The following is a 19,326-nucleotide window of genomic DNA, read 5'->3' on the forward strand; positions in this document are numbered from 1 at the left end:
TGGCTACCCTTTTTTCCCCTTCAGCACGGTTTTTTTGTAAAGCTGCTTGTTGGAAGTAGCCAGTTTCACAGGCTGTCATGGTTGCCAAGGGCATTCTACCTCTACACAGTTTGTCTTGCAAAAGTCTTGTTCTTTCCTGCAGTGGATCAGGGAATTTTATTCTTTCTGAGTTTGACACTACAGACTGGGTCATCTTTCTCTGCTGTGATGTTAATCACATTTTCAGTCTAAAGCCTTGGCTCAGCCAACGTACCTGTTCTCCAGCTGTGAGGCTTCCCCAAGTGACGTCTTTGAACAAGAGCATGAATTTTCTTAATTTGGCATCTTTGAAGATGTCAAGATGCTCTCTTTTATCCAGCTTTAATCTGTGAGATCTCTCTTGTTTGGGGATTTTTTGTTTACTGTATAAAGACAGAGGCAAAGGGGTATGAGGTGTAACACAAACCTCTTTCTGCAGCAAGCAAAAGCATCATGTCACATCTTGACAGAGTATGTGTCTCTGTCAGCCATGGGCTTTCTCTGTGCCTTTATCTGGAAGTGCAACCCTCCTGCAGGTCTGTTTTATTTGGAGACTGAGCATGTTCCCAGCTGGGAGAATGTCTGTCACGTCTTACTTGCATTTTTTACCCTAGTGATCAATCCAACAAACACTCTTCACTCTCTGGTTGCCATTACTTTGCAGAGTATTTGCTGGAGTCCGTTAGGAAAAACTCCAAAAGGACTGATTAGAATGGCAGAGTTGAGACTTTCTTTCAATCAGCTTTTGAAATATTTGATCAAGTAGCTGATGCCTTTTTCCTGGAAAGAGTCTCAGTGTTGGTTTAGTGCAAATATTTGCTGACACCTCTGCCCCTGAACTGTTAGTATTGCCTTGTGTTGCTTATCAACTTGGTTACGTTCCAGCTTTTTTCGAAAGTTAAAGTTGGGATAGTTTCTTTCTAAAGTTAAGGTTGGGTTTCTTATGTTGGAACAAGCTGCTTTGGAGGGTGAGGGATGTTCCTTTCTATGATTTTCAGAGAACAGTGTCACTTCTTGAAGGTATAAAACACACTGTGTTCCTCTTGAGTGTCCTACTGGAAAAACAAAACAAAGACAAAGCAAAACCATAAAACCTGACAACATCTGTAGACCTGCCTTGGTGATTTAACTATCATGAGGATTGAGTTGCTTACTGGTTTGGGATGCAGAGCTTTTTCTTACTGGGCAGATGACCACAGTGGACACAATGGAACTCAATGAATTCCATACGAAGAATGTATTGTAAAGTCGCACTTTCAGTAATTTCACCTTGTTCACCTCAAATATATTTGGCTCATCAGTGGTGAGCACACACCTCTGAGCAGCGCTCTGTTAGTTTTGTGACTTGTTTTGATGCCTTTCCAATGGCTGTCTGGAGCTCCACTGACCCAGCCCATTTTTGCAGTTACTCCAGGAATTGTGCACAGTTTTTAACGTAGACCTGCCGTGCCGTGTGAAGTCTTCCCAGCTGGGGATCATTAGCAATAAACAGACGCACACCAGCGCCATCGTGAAGCCGCAGTCCAGCTCCTGCTCCTACATCTGCCAGCACTGCCTTGTCCACCTGGGAGATATCGGTGAGTTTCAGAAGGAAAGGGCTGGGATGTGGAGTTCTGTCTGTGTTCAGCTTCTAGAGAGGGATCTGCATGTACCAGGGTAACTGCTGGGGCAAGTGTGCTCCACTTCAGTAGCTCGTTGCTGATTGTGCCTGTGGTGATTGCAGCAGGGGGAAAGACCTGGAAAGGAACTCTGTTCAGACTTATCTAGTGTGTGTTACACATTAACACATGGAGACAGTTAATCACTGGCTTGCTAGTGATCTGCTGGAGTCTGTCTCCTAGCATTTTAATCATGTTCTAGCTGGCAGGCACAGGGAAGTGCTGAAACTGGTAACTATTACAAAAGCTTGTTGCAGCAGGCTAGCACACTTCTCCATTCCAGGACACTAATATCTTATGTACGAGGGCACCAGTTAGAAATCCAGTCTTTCATAAATGGGGTTTCTTTTTTACATTAAGTTCAACAGGTTTATTTCTTTCTTGATTTGAGTAAAACTTTGTGTTGTAAAAAGTCCTCTTTTCACAGGAATCTGCAGTTGCTTTTTGAACTACCTATAAATAGATCTAGTTGGTGATCATGCAAAGAGGGATGAAAAATATTTTTAGCTCTCTGTATGTGGTGTTCTTGGCACTGTTGTCCATAAGACAGTCTTAGGTCTGAGGCAAAACAGTCACCTCAGAATTAAATGTGTCAAATCTTGGTGCTGTTTGGTGTAATTGCACATTCTTTGATATTTATTTCTAAAATACTAGTGAAATGCTCTTCAGGTAAGTTGCATTTTATGAAAGTAACTGCAGGGCACAGGAGTTCTGTGCCTCAACTTGGGTTTTTTTGCTGTTTTCTAGCTCGCTATAGGAATCAGACCAGCCAGGCAGAGTCTTACTATAGACATGCAGCTCAGCTTGTCCCTTCTAATGGTGAGTCTGGGATGCCTTTCCAGTTCATAATTCCAAAGGAAGATTTGGGATATTGTTTTCTTCTGTGGCAGTTGAAAACCTGGGCTTTTATATAAATATCCCTCTCCAAATTCTTCACACAACCATACAACAAAGCCTCACACGTCAGTAAATCATTTAGATAATGGTTGTTTGCATGATCTGTGTTGCTTCCTTTTGTGCAGGTTTAGAAACGAGGGAAGTAATACACAGCTTTACTCCAAGGCTTCACTACTGCTGTACTCTGTTACATTCATACATTATCAAGTACAATTAATGAAATCTTGCTTTACACCAGCATTGTTTTTTTTCTTTTATTGTTTATTCCTATGCCAATTTATAGTTTCTGGTGGGAGTTAATGAGTTCTTTAGATCAGGGAGCTAGCTTTTTAGCTATTGTCTTCCAGTGGCCCAAAATGTAGGGATGGTGATAGAAGGAGAAATCACTTTTGAGCTGCTGAAGCCAGTAATTCAAATTTTTAGCCAGTTGCATTCTAACAGAACAAAAAAACCCTCAACCCCCTGAAACAAACAAGCAAACAAAATCAGAGACCCCCATACCCAATCCTTCTCCATCCAAAGTAAAAAATAAAAAAGGGCAACAAAATAGACAAACAGAAACCCACAACCAAACAAAAACAAACAAAAAAGACTAAACCCCCCAAAACAAAAAACCAAAGAAAAAACAAACAACAAAAGCAACACAAGCAAACAAAACAAACGAACGAAATCCACCAAAAACCCCAAACAGCTGATGCGCCACAAATTTAGAAACTTTTTCACTGAAGGGGTTCAGATCTGAGGTTGGGGTGGGAGGGTCAGCAGATGCATCTAAGTCTTGTCTCTTGAAGAACTGAGGACTTTATGCTCCCTTTCCAAGTGACCACATGTACTCTGAAATCTGGCATGTTTCCCCCAGGAGAACTTGTTGGACAGCTTGTCTTTTTCTCCCTTAGGTCAGCCTTATAATCAGTTGGCTATCCTAGCTTCCTCCAAAGGAGACCACTTGACCACAATTTTCTACTACTGCAGAAGCATTGCTGTGAAGTTTCCTTTCCCAGCTGCCTCCACTAACCTACAAAAAGCACTTTCTAAAGCACTGGAAAGGTGAGACTAAGTAAATTATTGCCACTCAGGTAAGCTGGAAGACATTTCTTCTAAAAGTACCTGCCTTTTAGAAGTTATTCGTATTTGGCAGTGGAAGCAGGAATCCCTCAGCCCTTGTCCAGTCAGAGCATCCTCAGAGGTGCATGGAACAAAGAATAGTTTGTGATGCTCCTGACTGTGATTAGTGAATGCAGGAAATAAGCATCTTGTGCCAACACAAAAACTAGCTTTGCAGGACATTCCTCCCTCATTTTGGAGTAATTCTGTGGTGTTATGTGCAACTGTGTGTAATTCCAAAGACTGAATCAGGTATTTCTGTTCTAAATGCAGTCGTGATGAGGTGAAGACTCGATGGAGCGTGTCTGACTTCATCAAGGCATTTATTAAATTTCATGGCCATGTGTACCTGAGTAAGAGCTTGGAGAAGCTGAGCCCTCTTCGAGAAAAGCTGGAAGAACAGTTCAAGGTTAGTTCTAACAACATATTAATTAGTATATTGAGGAGAATATTTTTAGTAGCTGAGTTCAGAAATTACAGTCCATTAATCATTCTTGCACGTGATAAAATGCAGGAAGTTCAAGTAGCTAGTTAAGGAAGGTTTGCATTGCAGCTAACATTGGATAGTTCTGATAACTTCTGCCAAGATTAGGGATTTTCCCCATTTGACACGTGGTCCCTTGTTGCTGGACATACAGGAGAAATCAGTGATCACTGTTGATTCTCTGCTCTTTAACCTGGATAATTCTTGGATACCTGTGAAAAGGACTTGATTAATCTATGAAGTCTTGGCTTGGTGGCCTGAGGAATTTAGAGAGCTTCATGTTTTGGATGTTTATTGTTCACTCCCAGTGGTTGTTAAGGCTGCTTTTAATCTGCCTTGGGAAACCTGCCTCTCCTTAACAGTTTGAAAAGTGTCCCATACAACCTTACTTTGTGCAGACTAGAACCATGTTGAACATGTTTTCCATGGAAATTCCAGGAGTCCCATCGATTACATACCCAGCTCATTATGTTGGACAGTACAGCCAAGATCAAAACAAAATAATTTTGTGAGGTATTTATGCAGAGTTGTACAGTTTCAGAGAGGACATAGTGTTAACTGGTAAATGCCTTTTGGAAACTGCTCTGCTTCAGGTTCCTAATTTGTGGAAAAGCATCAGGGAGGATGAATATGTTCAGCAGAGCAGTGGATGCTTTTTGAAAATAGGAAAGGAGAATGTGGTCTGAGCAATATAAAAAAATCACAAATATTCTTTACAGTCCTTTTATAGTTTTTTGTCTTGAACTGTGCTGCTACAGTTAGGTTCACACTGTCTTTAAAATAAATTCAAAAATCCACAGAACTTCCTATGAATCAACTTCCAATGTGGGCTGCTCCAACCCTGGCAGTTTATGTTGTTTCAAAATGAAATAATTGCATCTCTCTTTCCGTGTGTGATGCTGGCTGTTGAAAAAGTACTGCTTTTTCTACAGTGCTTATAATCAATAATTATGAGCATTGCTCAGGCATGTGGAACAGTCTTCATTTTCTGGACTGATCCAGAGTGTTAAAACAGCTATTTGAGCCCTGCTTTGTTGCTTAGATTACCTTTTTTTGTTCATATTATGCAACACAAGGTAGTTTATCAGAAAGCAACTCTTCCAGCTTCACCAAGTTGATTGTAGATGTGAAGTTGGCTGTATGGTAGTGAATCTGTTTAACTTTTTGGCTCATTTTTACTCTGAGGAGAGCAGTTGCAGGGTTGAGAGCATTCAGCCAGGCCCTGGGTGCTGCTGCTGGCAGCTCTGCCAGTCTCAGTTGTCAGCTGTACAGTGCTTGTGCTTCATGCCCTAAATGAGAGAGTCAAGGGTGAATGTGGAGCTTAAACCTTTTCCTAATGCTTACACTAGTTAATCCACCTGATTCCCTGATTGTTGTGTCTGAAGATATGTTGGCTGAATTTAGGATAGCTTCTTTTTTCACCCAAAAAGCCTTGAAGTCTCTTTTCCTGTCCTGAGAAAGGTATCTTTTCTAGCAGAGTTACTGAAAGACATTTGTAAATAGCTCTCTCTATTTTAGTCCACTGAGGCATTTTGTGACCCATGAAGTCAGGTGTGGAACTAGTCTTTAATGCATAACCATGCAGTAGTTAAATTTTCCTGGGGTGTTTTTTTTAAATGCCACTTTCTCCATGCTGGTTCTTTGAAAGGCAGACAAACCCAGTGGATCTACAGGCCTTTGCAGTGCTGTCTGTGCACATTCCAAGTTGCACTTGCTCTGGAAGAGAACCAAATGCAAAGGGAATGTTAATTTGTTGTGTGTCTGAGCTGGTGTACAAGCAAAAACCTTGTGCATAACAGTGGGGTTCTCCTGGGAAGCCCAGTGCTGTGCTGGGAGGGATGACCTGAAAATAAAATCCAGAATGAATGTTGTGTAAGAGCAGAAACATTAGTCAAGCAGTGAAGGAGCACCTACCAGTCCTTTCAAGCGTGTGTTTTGCCATCTAAAAATATGTGCACCCTGTGTCTTTGTTGCAGAGGTTGTTGTTCCAGAAGGCCTTCAACTCTCAGCAGTTAGTCCATATTACTGTGATCAACCTGTTCCAACTGCACCACCTGCGAGACTTCAGCAACGAAACAGAGCAGCACAGCTACAGCCAGGATGAGCAGCTCTGCTGGACACAGCTCCTGGCTCTCTTCAGTAAGTGTGGGAGCTAATTGATTTTTGTAGTTCTCTTGATTTTAATGTGGAATCCATTAGTAATTTCCTGTCAGGATCTAGCTTAATGGCTGGCTGAGGTAAGTGCTGAGAATAGACACTAGGGAGAAAGTTGTAAGAGATGATGGTCACACAGGATCATTTATGTCAGCAGTGCTGACTAACACTGGATTTCTATCCAGACTTACTCTGTTTAAAGCTTTACAGAACTCTGCATCATTTTCCTGGTTCTGAAAGAGCATTTTAGCTTGGGTGCAAAACTGGACCCAGCTTGGTGGTGAGTAGTACCCCTCTTGGGGGCTGCTCCCCAGTTGGAATTGCTTTGAATGGAACTGGTTCTGATTCAACAGGACTGAAGTTGAAGTTGAGTCAACCAGGACCTCAGCTACTTCTTTGCCTTTGGTAATATCAACCAGGAGATAAGTGAGAGTGCAGAGCATTCTAGACTCTAGCCACATAATGCTGATTTGCTTAACCTGATTGAGCCTGTTGTCAGCTTGGCCTTGTCAGCACCTAAATTTCTGAATAGCTGGATTTCTCCGAATTCCAGCCTGGAGGTGATTCAGAAGGCACCATGGTCACACGGGTGTGGTTACTCTTTCTCAGCTTCTGTGCTCTAAGGGGTCTGGGCGGGGTGCCTGCCTGCAGAGCTCCAGTGCATTTGTGTGCCTGCTGGTTGAAGTGAATAAAGGCGAGGTAGGTAGTTGAGTTGATAATTTCTGATAAATAGGTGAGTGACTGTTTTTGCACTGGGCTTGTCTCCGCTGATTTTTTTAGCTTACCAAAATTACTTGGCATGACAGTTGAAGAGATATAAAGATCAAGATTCTGCTCCGTAGTAGAAATCTATTAAAAAGCTCTGTGTTGTGATCTGTTGGTGGACTGTTTAAGATGAGGTAGCTGGGCTGCCTTGTTCTAAAGAAGTAGCTCTTAGAGTAGGGGTTTATGGGGTGGATGTGTTTGATTAAGTTATTTGGTCAACTTTGAAGTGTCATTCCCACATAATGGAGTTTTTTCTTTTGCTTTTTCCTCTTACTCTGTTTCTAGTGTCATTTCTTGGAGTTCTGTGCAAGTGTCCTTTACAAAATGACTACCAGGAGGACTCTGGGGCTGCATATCCTCTTCCAGCTGTGAAGGTTTCAATGGACTGGCTGAAGCTTAGGCCCAGTGTTTTCCAGGAGGCAGTGGTTGATGAGAGACGGTAGTGAGTGTTAATCTTTCTCTTGTTACATTTTGTTGCATGAAGGTCCTAATTACTGTTGATCCACAAATTAGTCATGGGAAAAGTGATCATACAACTCATCATCAAAATGATAGAAAGTGTATGTGCTAAAAAGTTCATAGAGCAAAACATGAGACTTGTTGGTTACATCTTTTAATTGTCTTTAGGTTTGCTGTAAGTTTTTTACATTCAGGGTGTATCTATTTTAAAATGTCCAGTTTGAGCATAACTACCTGGGTGTTCCTGTAGTCTTATCTAGTATAATGATTTCTCAGATTACTGGGGGAAGTGGCAGAAGAATACTTGCCTTAATTTCATGCACTAAACCATCATGTGGGCAGTGCTGTAAGGTAATCACCTAGGAGTTAAATTCAGTTTAGTAGAGGGGCTCTTTAAATGTCCATGCAGGCAGAACTTGTCTGGACTGTTGCTCTGATTTTTCACTTTTGCCACTAATCTCATAAATTAAGGCTTAAATTGCTCAAAACTCACAATTTTTTAATAGTCTGTTAACTTTTTGTGAATTTTGTGATTCAGTAAAGTGTTTCTGTAAGGTGTTACTTATGCAGCTGGATGAGTGTTGTTCCTAAGAAGGGCTCTCCAAGGAAAGCAGTGTGATGCATGGGGAGCAGGGGTGCCTATAACTTTGGTTTGTTAAATAAGAAACAAAAAGCCCTGTAGAGTTTTGGGAGCTTAAACCACAGAAATCCTAAAGGCAAGATTAAGGAAAAGAGTTCAGATGTGGTTTTGAGATGGTGATAACTATTGTCATTCACACATCCTGAAGGAAGACCTATGCCTGTATTTAATAGGCAAGATACCTACTTGATATCAGGTAGTGTCTGCAGAGAGGACATGCAGGTAGTAATTCATGGAGTAAATGGCTTTAAGCTGAAAGAGAGTAGATTGAGATTGGTTAGAAAGAAATCCTTCCGTGTGAGGGCAGTGAGGCCCTGGCCCAGCTTGCTCAGAGAAGCTGTGGCTGTCCCATCCCTAGAAGCGTCCAAAGCCAGCCTGGATGGGGCTTGGAGCAGCCAGGGGTGGTGGAAGGTGTCCTTGCCCATGGCACAGGGTGGGACATCCCTTCCAGCCCGAACCATCTGGGATTCTCTGAAGGAACCCATTTTCTGGCCAACATATTATTGACTTTACTTGCCTTATTGACGATACCTGGAGTGGTTTTTCCTTCTTTTGTTCCTTGTCAGTCACAGGAAGGAGCCGTTGTTCAGTGTAGTGCAGAGAATAATCATGAAGATCATGCTGTCTATGCCTGCAGCCATGCAGGAGAGCAGCTGAGGGTGTACAGTGCTTTTGGGGGCACAGTGCATTCTCCAGGCTGGATGATGGCTGAAAGCCTTGCTGAGGAGGACACATTCATTTCTCCTATACCGAGTAGAGTGGGCATCCTGAAATAGTTTTCTATTGTTTCTGTGGTGCCCATCAGTAAAGCAGAAGGATTTTTGGACTTTTGAGTGGGAGCAAGCAGTCTGGTGGTAGTAGTTAAACATTAACACAATGATCAGTGTGATTTTAAAATGGCTTGCTCCAGGGCCTTTGGGAAGAATTTCCAGTCATTGCTTGTTACTGGTATTGTGAGGGCAAGGCAGGGGACTGCAAGTTCACCTCTAGTTTAATGATCTGTCTTGGTGCAGCCCTTACTTAGAGTCTCTTCCCCTGGTGGTAAATGCTCCAGCATTACAGTACAGTGTTCTTGTCCACAGAGCGGAAGTGCTTCTGCACAGCTGTGACTTGATAAATTCTTTTGCTGCCTAAACTGATTCATTGACTGTGCTTTGGGAGCCATCAGCTTTGGAACTGCCAAGCATGAGTTGCAGGCAGGTGCTTGCAGCACTTGCTCATGCTCTAGGTTTATCTGGTTAAATTCACAACAGGCTCTCTGGCCTGCTGGGTAATGAGCACTATGCTGTGAGAGCCTGGCTTCCTTGGGAACTTTAGGCTGGCTTTTTAGTAATAGTAATTCTCTCAAGAAGTGTTTTTTTCACTGACACTTTGCAAGAAACTTTTCTTGAGAATCAGAGGATTAATGTAATCTGTGATGGTAACAGCATTAAGTGTTTTTTTGGTAAAGCAAACACATCCCATGTTATGCTATTTTCACTCAGGGTTTGCCTGTTTTCTAATTTTTAGCATATGGCCCTGGCTGATCTCTCTTCTAAATAGTTTCCAGCCTCATGAAGAAGATCTATCCAGTAATAATGGTAAGGACACTTACAGTCTGTGCTGTAAAGAACTGTGAAAAACAATGTTTTCCCTGCTGATGTGGGGAGCTGAAGAGCAAATAAGGAGCAAATAAGCAATAAGATACTGTGTTCAATGCTTTCATGCTTTCCTTATGCTGTTTACTGTCTATTTGCCAGCAACCCCTCTTCCAGAAGAATTTGAGTTGCAAGGATTCCTGGCTCTGAGGCCCTCATTCAGGTGGGTGACAGCTGAAGGATCCTGCACCCTTGCTGATGGCACAACTTCTACTGACATTGGCTTGTTCCCTACAATATCGTTTACTATTGTATAGATTGGTGTTGGTCTCTTCAAAACAACTGTAATGGATGGTGTAGTCCTAAGAAATTCTTGAGGTTATAATATTCCTCTTGACCCTGCTGAAGCTCTTTAATGTAGATGCATCTAACCAGATGAGAATTACGTGTGTAAATCAGACATCTCTTAACAGCCATGGTTAGAATAATATCTGGTGAAAGTTCAGAGCTTTTAATAGAGCAATGCTGACACATATTTCTAGAAAAATAGATTATTGCAGAGGGTGGTTGTGTAATTAATATTCCCTCTTCTGCTTCAATACTAGGAACTTGGATTTTTCCAAAGGCCATCAGGCAATTACAGGGGATAAAGAAGGGCAGCAACGTCGGATACGGCAGCAACGCCTGATCTTCACAGGCAAATGGATTGCTGATAACCAGCCAAGGTAATTGCAAGTACTTTGTGTTTCCCATGCTGCTGGAAGCTGAGGTGACACAGGAGCCAGTGTGGAGTGTTATTTTTCTCTCTGTTCAACACAGCAGTTAGCTGTAATATGAGCACAAAATGCTGACAGTGCTAATAATATGTTCTGTGGGTCAGCATGTGATTCCTTCACAGACTGATTATGATAAGTAATGTAGTGTGTGTACTTGCTTTTTAATTCCTTGCTGTCTTTTTCAGGTTGATTCAATGTGAAAATGAGGTAGGAAAGCTCTTGTTTGTGACAGAAATCCCGGAGCTCTTACTGGAGGACCCTAGTGAAGCCAAAGAGAGTCTCACCTTGCAGGAGACATCCATGGTGGAGCCACTGTGTGCTGATGGGAGCCCTGGACTCAAATCAGTGCTGTCCTCTGGCAGAAGCCTGAGCAACAGCTGTGATGCAGGAGAAAAACCCATGGTCACCTTCAAAGAGAATATCAAGCCCCGGGAGATGAACAGAGAGCAAGGGCGCATCTACCCTCCAAAGGACGTGGCGAGGGAGAGACGGGACTTTAGCAAAGGAATAGTAGCAAATAAGAATGATGGGAAGAAGGATAACAATAAAAGGAAGAATGAGACCAAGAAATGCGGCTTGGATAAGATGCAGGAAGCAGGAAAGCAGAATGTGGCAGTTCAGGTAAGCCTTTAGCTCAGAGGGACACTGTGCCTGAAACAGTGCCATGTTGTGTCAGGGCAGTCTCTGCTTGTGTAGAGTATGGTAGATGTGAGGTCTTGCTGTGGGCGCTGCAGCTAATGCTCAATAATATAAAATATTTCTACCTCAAAGACCAGGTGATGGTGATCTTAGCATCTCTTTACTTTTCCTTGATGCTATCTTAAAAAAAGAGAAAAATAGTGTAATGAGAGGTGCTATAACTGTCCTAAAAAACATATTTCTATGCATTCCACAAATTATTTAAGCCACCAAGGCAGTGCACGTGGCCAGGTCGTAGTCATGGTCTTGCCATTCTGGGGTCTGTTGTCAAGGAACTGGGTACTCTGCATTTTCACTTCAGTTGACTGGTGCACATTCAACAAACTGAACGTGTCACAAAAGCAGCAAATTGTATATATGTGGAGTAAGATCCTCTGTAGTGTGGGTGCAGCCAAGTGTCTGCCAAAGTAAAGAAAGCCACTGTGCTCTTGTCAATCTATGCTCAGGCACTTGGTCAGAGTGGTTTGTTTTTAGCTGCTCTTTAACCAGTTATATTTTTTAGGGGCATGCTTTTTTATCTATTTATTTGAGCATTACATATGAAATATATCAAGTAAACAGTGAATTTGCTGGTCTGCCTTCCACCAAGTCAGTATGAGGGTAGAGTGTGTCAGGGCTGATCTGATCTGTACCTGGACAATTTGGCTGTTTCTCAAGTTATTCCCTGATGATGACTGGAACCATTCAGTGGTAGTGATGGAGATTTCTGTTATTCCCTAGAGTAACTGTTGGTTCTTCACTGTTCTTGCAAGTGGAAATTAATTCCTAATGCACCTTATGTCCCTTGCCTCTGTGTAAGCCCATTACTGCTGCCCAGGACAGGTCTGCAGAATAACTCTTCTTCCTCTTTGCAGCTGCTCCAAAGGCCTGTGCAACTGAGGTCTTTTCCCCAGGCTAGACAAACCATCTCTTTCAGTTTTTCCAGCTTGTGTTGTTTAGGAGCCTTGGATTATTCTCCCTGTTTTTCCTCCTGATGATTTGCTGTTAAACATCATGGTTATAAAATGGGAAGTCTGAACTGGCAGCATTATTCAGTTGGTTTTGCAGGGTAGCCATACCTCAGGCTACAGAGGGTTTCTGTAAAGGCTACAGAAACCAGGAGGCAATAGTTTGTGAGTCATGGAGCATGATTCTGGTATTTGAAAACCAGCATAGGTGAGTTAGAGTAGCAAGTTTCTTACTTATTTGTCAAATGGATCTGGAATATCATTTCAGGTCTGAGCATAACTCCCAGTTTTGATCTTTGTGCCCATTTTGCGAAAGAAGGGCTTCAGGTAATTAAAAACCTACCAGATCTGAGGACTATGTGTAGCTTTCTGGATAGGGACAATAGCTTATTTATCAGAAATTTGCTTCATTTAGTCTTAAGATACAACAAACCCAGCTGTAGCAGAATCTGCTCTGATGTTGTCTGTTATTGTTTGTCACTTCTGAGTAGAAATTAATTTTGGCTTTTTAACTCCATCCGCTGTATTTAGGGCAACAAGTCCAGTGAAATGCCTTTTGTTTCATATAATTTGGTATGCTTGCTTATCCAGACCTGCTCCAGAATAGAGGGAGGGCTTTCTTCCCCCAGCACTGAGAAACCAGTGTAGGTTTCATACCAGTTGATGGACTGTTTGTGTTCTGCTTCTGCACTCCTGACAATTTCATGCTTTATTTCCTACACAGTTCATTGCCTTCAAAAGCTTAAATGCTGCAATTCCTAGTTTGCAAGAATGTGAAGAATGTGGTACAGAGGTGATCAGTCCTGCTTTGCAGATACATGGGAAACTTTTCATGCTCAGGCAGGGTGTGATCTGGGTTGAATCTCGGCTCCCTGTAGAAGATAATGTTAGGAGCCAAGGAAGATCAGTGCAGACTCACTCAAAGTGCAGCATGCTCTTTAGAGGTCCCTGTGATAAAATGGTGCCTCTCTCAACAACTGTGTAGGAACTTAGGGCTATTGTGGGGGTGAATATTTGGTAGCATTGACACTTCTGAGGTGATATCAAATAGGAGCAAGGAAGGAACTGAAATTTGTCTTGATTAATTAATTGTAGTAATTTATGTTTGTATAAAGTTAACTGTAAATCATGCAGGGGGCCTTTTGGAAGTCATCCTCTGGAAGTGTGTTATAGCATACTTGAGTTTTTGATGGATAGAGCTCAAGTTTTAAAATGTCATGGCAGGAAGAATATCTTTGAATTCTCCAGCATTCTCCAGCATAAAAGAATGCATAGTGCTTGATATGGGTTATAAAAATATTTGGCTTATTGTGGAGGGAAAAGGGACAGCAAAATGTAAGTTAAATACACTGAATGTGATGGAGGGTGAAGAGATGCAGCATGAGCAAGGGCCTGCATTGTTCATGGTGCTTAGCATTAGCCAGAACCTTGAGGTGGAGTTCCCTCCAGACTTTTTCTAGTGGGAAATGAAAAATCCACCCAAATCTCCCAATTTTACAGATGCAGAAAGAACCCTACACTCCCATAATTTCTAAATGGGGAAATTCAATTTGAAAAAGAACTTAAGAAAGGATATGAATGCATCTATCCCTTTACTACTGTAATTTGGCAGAAAACAACTGTCCTGTAACTCCTTTCAACTCAGCAGCACTAAATGTCTAAATAAACCCCACACAGTTATGGTCTGGGGATTATTGTTGTTGTTTGGTTTGGATTTTTTTTAATTTGATCCCTGATACAACCCTTTCTTTCACTCACCTTTGAGGCTTGGTGTCAGGTCTGCTCCTGGGCCCTTTCTGTATTGCCCAGGTTCCTTGCTTGCTGTCTTTTTCCTGCCTGCTCCATCTTGCATTCCAGGCAGTTCTGCCGAGCTGAACAGAAAGGGAAAGTAGTCTTCCCCTCTGTCTTCCTCCCCAGGAAGACCCAGACCACGGGAGACTCAGAATAAGGTAAACATTACATTCCATTCTTCTCTCTGCCTTTAACTGGTGCAGCTCTTTTTACATAACACCCCACAGTTACACAGTAAACTGAATGAGGTGAAGCACTTCTGCTGTTTGTCTTGTATGCTCTGGGTCAAAAGAATTCCATAGTGTGGAGTTTGTGCATATACATCACCGTATGGATTAGGCTGAGAGAACTCCCCAGGAAGAGTGTGGCAGTGTTTGTTTTTTAAGGTGCTGCAGGTAAGTAGCATAACTTAGGTTGAAGCAGTGCCCTAGGAGAAGCATAGTAGAATCTGCACTTTTTGTTTTTAAACACCACAGGTGAGCAGCGTGGTAAGTTCCTTGGATGGTTGTAAGTTACTTTGTCTGCTTCTCACTCTCATTGCTAGAGAAGAAGCCTCTTGCATCTTCTGAGTAAATATCCTTGAGTGCTTATGTGAGGTGAGAAGTGCCTGAGGACGTGCAGGGTAATCTGCCTGAGGTCAGTGAGGAGGGCTTAGAGAAAAGAAAATAATTGCTGAGACAATCTGAGAGTTTAATTTTTGGTTTGAGACATGATAGAGTTAATGTGGACATTTAGGAAAAGTGGTTTAATTTCCTTGTACTTTCTTTTGCATCAGGTGAAATCCCAGACGGAGATGAGGAAGACTCCGGTATCTGAAGCCAGGAAAACACCTGTAACTCAAACTCCAAGCCAGGCCAGCAGTTCCCAGTTCATCCCTATTCATCACCCAGGAGCCTTCCCTCCCCTTCCTAGCCGGCCAGGTAATTTGCATCATTCTTTTGAAGTGTCATTTATCGTTGACTGAAGAAAATTCTGTAATAGTGGTTAGTACAGCTTCTGGAAGGTTGTGTTAATGACCATGAATTTTCCTGTTGAACATCTTATCAAGTGGAACTGAAACAAGAGAAATAAGATTCCTTATGCTTTGGAATTGAGGTTTGTTATGAAATCTGCCACCTGCCTTCTGGTTTAGTGGGTGTTAGATCAAGGAACTTCACACCAGGCTCTTCCTGTAGTTTGTCTGAACATGGCAAAGCTTTCTGCTAGCACTACTTCTGAAGAATTCCCTGTGCTTCAGACTGCATTGCAAAAGATCAATCACAATGCTTGCTTTAAAACTCACTTTCTTTTGTAGTGGTGCTCATGTTTGAAGCTGTAATTTGTGTGGTCTTACTTGTTGCTGTTGCTGTGTTGTGTCCCATTTTGCTGTGGAGTCTGCCTGTCATACCTTGCTATCCATGTTTGCTCAGGGAATGACTGGAAGCTGTGTCTTCCCTGCATGTGTTATATGGAGCTCCTCAATGTAAGACAGATGGGCATCTTCCCTGCCCCAAAGTCAGCATAAAATCTGACCTGTGAGACACAGAATTAAAGCTTGCCTTCCAAACCTGGCTTTTCAGTGTGAACTACAGGGAAGGAATTGATCTTACAGATATGAGGATTTGTTTGGTTACCATCTGTCTCTCTCTTAATTGATCCAGAGACTGGGTATCCTCTGAGAGGAGGCAGTACACTTACTGTATTGATTGCTTCTGTTTGCTCCTGCAGAAGTTTAGTCCCTGAAAATGTGTTTGAAGGGGAGGAAACTTTGGGGGTAAAGCATCAAAAACCTAAGGGCAAGGAAGGGAGAAGGTAGTGGGGGTCAGAAAAAGCAGAGAGATTGGGAGGCAGGAAACACAGGAATGTGGAAACATATGACCCTCAAATACTGCCATGCTGACTGCTCTCAGTCTCTGGAATATTGCAAGAAAATTCCAAAACAAGCTTGGAGTTCTTGTGTGATCACAGCCTTGCACATGCCAAGGTGAGGAATGACATTGTAGTGCATGTGTGCAGACTGGTGCCTCCTTCCCTAAATGAACAGCATAGGAAGAGAAATCCCCACTAAAAGTTTTCTGGAGGGAGTTGTATGCTCTGTCAAATTGTGTAAAGGTTCATTTTTTTTTTATCTTTTCCAGGATTTCCTCCTCCTGCCTATGTTGTCCCCCCTCCTGTGGCTTTCTCCATGAGCACGGGGTACACCTTCCCAGGTGGTGTTTCTGTCCCAGGAACCTTCCTCCAGCCCACAGCTCACTCGCCTGCAGGAAACCAGGTGCAAGGTGGGAAACAGTCCCACATTCCTTACAGCCAGCAACGGCCCTCTGGACCAGGGCCAATGACCCAGGGACCTCAGCAAACACCACCTCCTTCCCAGCAACCCCTCTCATCTTTACCAGCTCAGGCAACAGCACAGTCCGCAAGCCAGTTACAGGTCCAAGCTCTGGCCCAGCAGCAGCAGCAGCAGTCCCCCACGAAAGCTGTGCAGGGCCTGGGGAAGAGCCCACCACACCACTCTGGATTCCAGCAGGTAAACTTGGCCTGTGCTAGATGCTGGGCCTTATTTAAAAATAAGTGTCAATGTTCAAGACTTGTCTTCCCGGATTACCTTTCAAAACTGTCATTAAAGAATTTTTTGTTGTGAACTTCTGACCAAATTTGAAAATGAGCTGAAGTTTGGTGGGTGTGAACATATGATGCTGTAACTGAAAGGAAGGTATGTACTGGAATGGAATGTCTCTTCTGTCGTCTGTTTGCTGTGTGTTTGTGATATAGACAAGGTATGGAGGTGGTATGTCTGTCTCAGGCTTTTCTAGTTTTCTTGTGTGAGTGATGAGGACTGAGTGTGAACCTCCATCTGCACTCTCCTTTTGGCTAACTGGTTGCAGTGTCAGTTCCCTTACAGCTCTTAGTTCCTTTGCTCACCTTGTGCTGGAGAAAATCTCCCTTCTGGCAAATCTGGACCCAATGGTGAGATCCTGCTTGTGTTCTGGGCAGCAAAATGCTGGCTCAGTACCTTACTAAAGGTTCAGTTTGTAGGCTTTGGGGTTAAAAGGTACTGGATATAGAGTAAGGATTATACTTGGCTGTTGGTTTAAAGCTTGACTAGAGAGCATTAGATGCCTATGGAAATTGCTTTTGATGAATAACACAGACATTCCACAAACATTCTGATTTGCCATCATGCATGAACCAGGCTGACAGCTTCGATGGAGCTAAGCATTCAGGTAACATGGATTGTTCCTCCCTGCTGTTGAAATTCTGTGTCTCTGCCTCAGTATCCACAGACTGACTCGTCGAAGCAGCTCTGGAACCCCCCTCAAGTCCAAGGCTCCCTGGGGAAGATCATGTCTGTAAAGCAGCCCTATTACCTGCAGGCCCAGGACCCTCTCAAACTCTTTGAACAGTCATTACAGCCTCCTGTGATGCAGCAGCAACCTCTGGAGAAAAAAATGAAGCCTTTCCCAATGGAGCCATATAACCAGAACCCCTCAGAAGTCAAGGTGCCAGAATATTACTGGGACTCTTCCTATGGCATGACGGACAACAGGGTGATGACCCAGCAGTCGAGCATGGACCGCAGGGGGAAGCGGCAGGGAGTCTTCCGCTCCGAGCAGGATGCTGTCTCCAGGATGACCTTTGAGGTAAGACTCATGCTGCAAGTGGGGAAAACTAAAGCTCTGATATTCCTGGCAACTCTTGGCATTTCCCTGTTTCAGGAATGCCCTGTGGTCCCAAGTAGGTCAATGTAAACTTATTTAGAAGAGACCTGAGCGTCAGTACCTGGGGTTCCAGCACAAAGTAATTAATTGTCCATTGTAGTAGGCTGTGTGTAGTATCAAACTCTTGAAGGTTTGGTTTCAAGTGGATGTACGTCTTGTTCAGTATGGAACAGACATCCATCTCTGTGCTGTGTCTGCCAGGTTGAGAAACGTGGCTTTGGGGAAGATTCTTGTCTGCAACTGGTGAAAACCATAAAAGCCACCCAAATAATTGCAGTTGAATTATTGCACTTTAGGTGAACTCCTAACACTGCTATAGTGAACTGAATGGCTGAGGCTGCAATAGGTTGAGCAATCAAGGATGGTAGCAGTGGTCTTGTCTTGGATTTTTTTGTTTGTTTGTTCTTCCTGAAAATCCCACCACAATGAGAGAGCTAAATGGCTTCCTTAGCTCCCAGTTGCAGTAAATGGAATACTTTACTTCTGTTCATGTAATCGTGCTTCATGTTGGTGTTTATAAACCCACCAGTCTCTGTTATTTATTAACAGCCCTGGAGTCATCTGTGAGTGCTTTTGGTGGTGTTTATAAGGAGGCTTAAACAGAGGCCTTTTAAACCTTTGGTTGGGCGTGCCTCTGTAAATGCACTCAGGACATGGAGAAGGTCAGCTGATATCACTTGGCTCATCCTTCCAAGAGAAAAGCCACAGAGTGTACAGGAGCACAATGTACAGACAATGTACAGTACTACCCTGATGTCAGGTTGTGGTTTTTAGATGGAGACAGGGTCAAAGCCTTGTCTTCTTTCCTAAAAGGAAAACCTTGCCAAGGTGCCAGCACGTTGTGCTGCAGAGAGAAGCTATGCCTGTGATGCTTGTGCTTTAAGCATCCCTCACAAAAGTAAAGATGTCCAGTCTGACCAGCACTGAGCAGATTTTACTGGCCCAGGGGGCTGATCAGCTGTGTGTTGGCATAGCACCTATCACCAGTGGAAATGAGTCTCATGGGATTTAAACTCCACAAGCAGAGAAAAGAAGATGATGCAAACATAATTCTTCTTGAAACCTAAATTACTCACAGGTCAGCTGTAGAAGAATGATGATAAGGATTTGTTTGTTGTCCTTGCACGTGGAAGCAGGTTCAGTGTGTGTGGCATGGATACAAGAGGAAGCACTTGCTCTGCTGATTAAAGCTCCCTGCTGTCACTTGGATGCGTGGTCCTCTCCCCATGCGCATTTGGCTGCGTGGTTGTGTCTGCTCAGAGTTCTCAGTGTGTGCTTCAGCACCATTCTCACCTCGCCCTCTGCATGCTGCTCTCTGCCTTCTTCTTGCTATTCTCTCTCCTGCTCTGGCTGTTCTTTCTGCCTTCTGTTGTCTCACTGTGCTCATTTCTGTCACTAGGACCCCAAGAGCTCCCCTCTGCTTCCTCCGGACCTGTTAAAGAGTCTGGCTGCCTTGGAGGAGGAGGAAGAGCTGATTTTCTCTAATCCTCCTGATCTTTACCCAGCTCTGCTGGGGCCTCTCGCCTCTCTTCCTGGACGAAGCCTCTTTGTATGTATTTGATGTAATACTGCTGCTTCTCACTCTTAACTGGCATCTCTTTCTTCTGTGGAATTATAAGAAATGTGAAATTCCTTTCTCTTCCCCATACCTCCTGTCCA

General features: G+C 43.2%; 1 protein-coding gene across 6 annotated transcripts in view; it reads left to right on the plus strand.

Moving 5' to 3' along the window:
- The window catches only part of SMG7 (SMG7 nonsense mediated mRNA decay factor), a 51,692-nt gene that overhangs the window by 24,954 nt on the left and 7,412 nt on the right, over window positions 1–19,326 (plus strand). Inside the window, exons 5-19 of one of the 6 annotated variants that reach the window (XM_084211855.1) lie at window positions 1,424–1,595; window positions 2,424–2,495; window positions 3,470–3,620; window positions 3,951–4,086; window positions 6,138–6,300; window positions 7,366–7,522; window positions 9,689–9,759; window positions 9,919–9,979; window positions 10,362–10,481; window positions 10,718–11,153; window positions 14,745–14,889; window positions 16,087–16,227; window positions 16,345–16,475; window positions 17,224–17,589; window positions 19,067–19,216. In XM_084211855.1, the coding sequence (XP_084067981.1) occupies window positions 1,424–1,595; window positions 2,424–2,495; window positions 3,470–3,620; window positions 3,951–4,086; window positions 6,138–6,300; window positions 7,366–7,522; window positions 9,689–9,759; window positions 9,919–9,979; window positions 10,362–10,481; window positions 10,718–11,153; window positions 14,745–14,889; window positions 16,087–16,227; window positions 16,345–16,475; window positions 17,224–17,589; window positions 19,067–19,216 (2,472 nt within the window). Of the gene's footprint in view, window positions 1–1,423; window positions 1,596–2,423; window positions 2,496–3,469; window positions 3,621–3,950; window positions 4,087–6,137; window positions 6,301–7,365; window positions 7,523–9,688; window positions 9,760–9,918; window positions 9,980–10,361; window positions 10,482–10,717; window positions 11,154–14,744; window positions 14,890–16,086; window positions 16,476–17,223; window positions 17,590–19,066; window positions 19,217–19,326 lie in introns of all 6 variants that reach the window. The other 5 variants (XM_084211854.1, XM_084211851.1, XM_084211852.1 and 2 more) reach the window with 5 other exon arrangements.

Source organism: Fringilla coelebs (assembly GCF_963513975.1).
Source record: "Fringilla coelebs genome assembly, chromosome: 9".
Taxonomy (NCBI): Eukaryota; Metazoa; Chordata; class Aves; order Passeriformes; family Fringillidae; genus Fringilla; species Fringilla coelebs.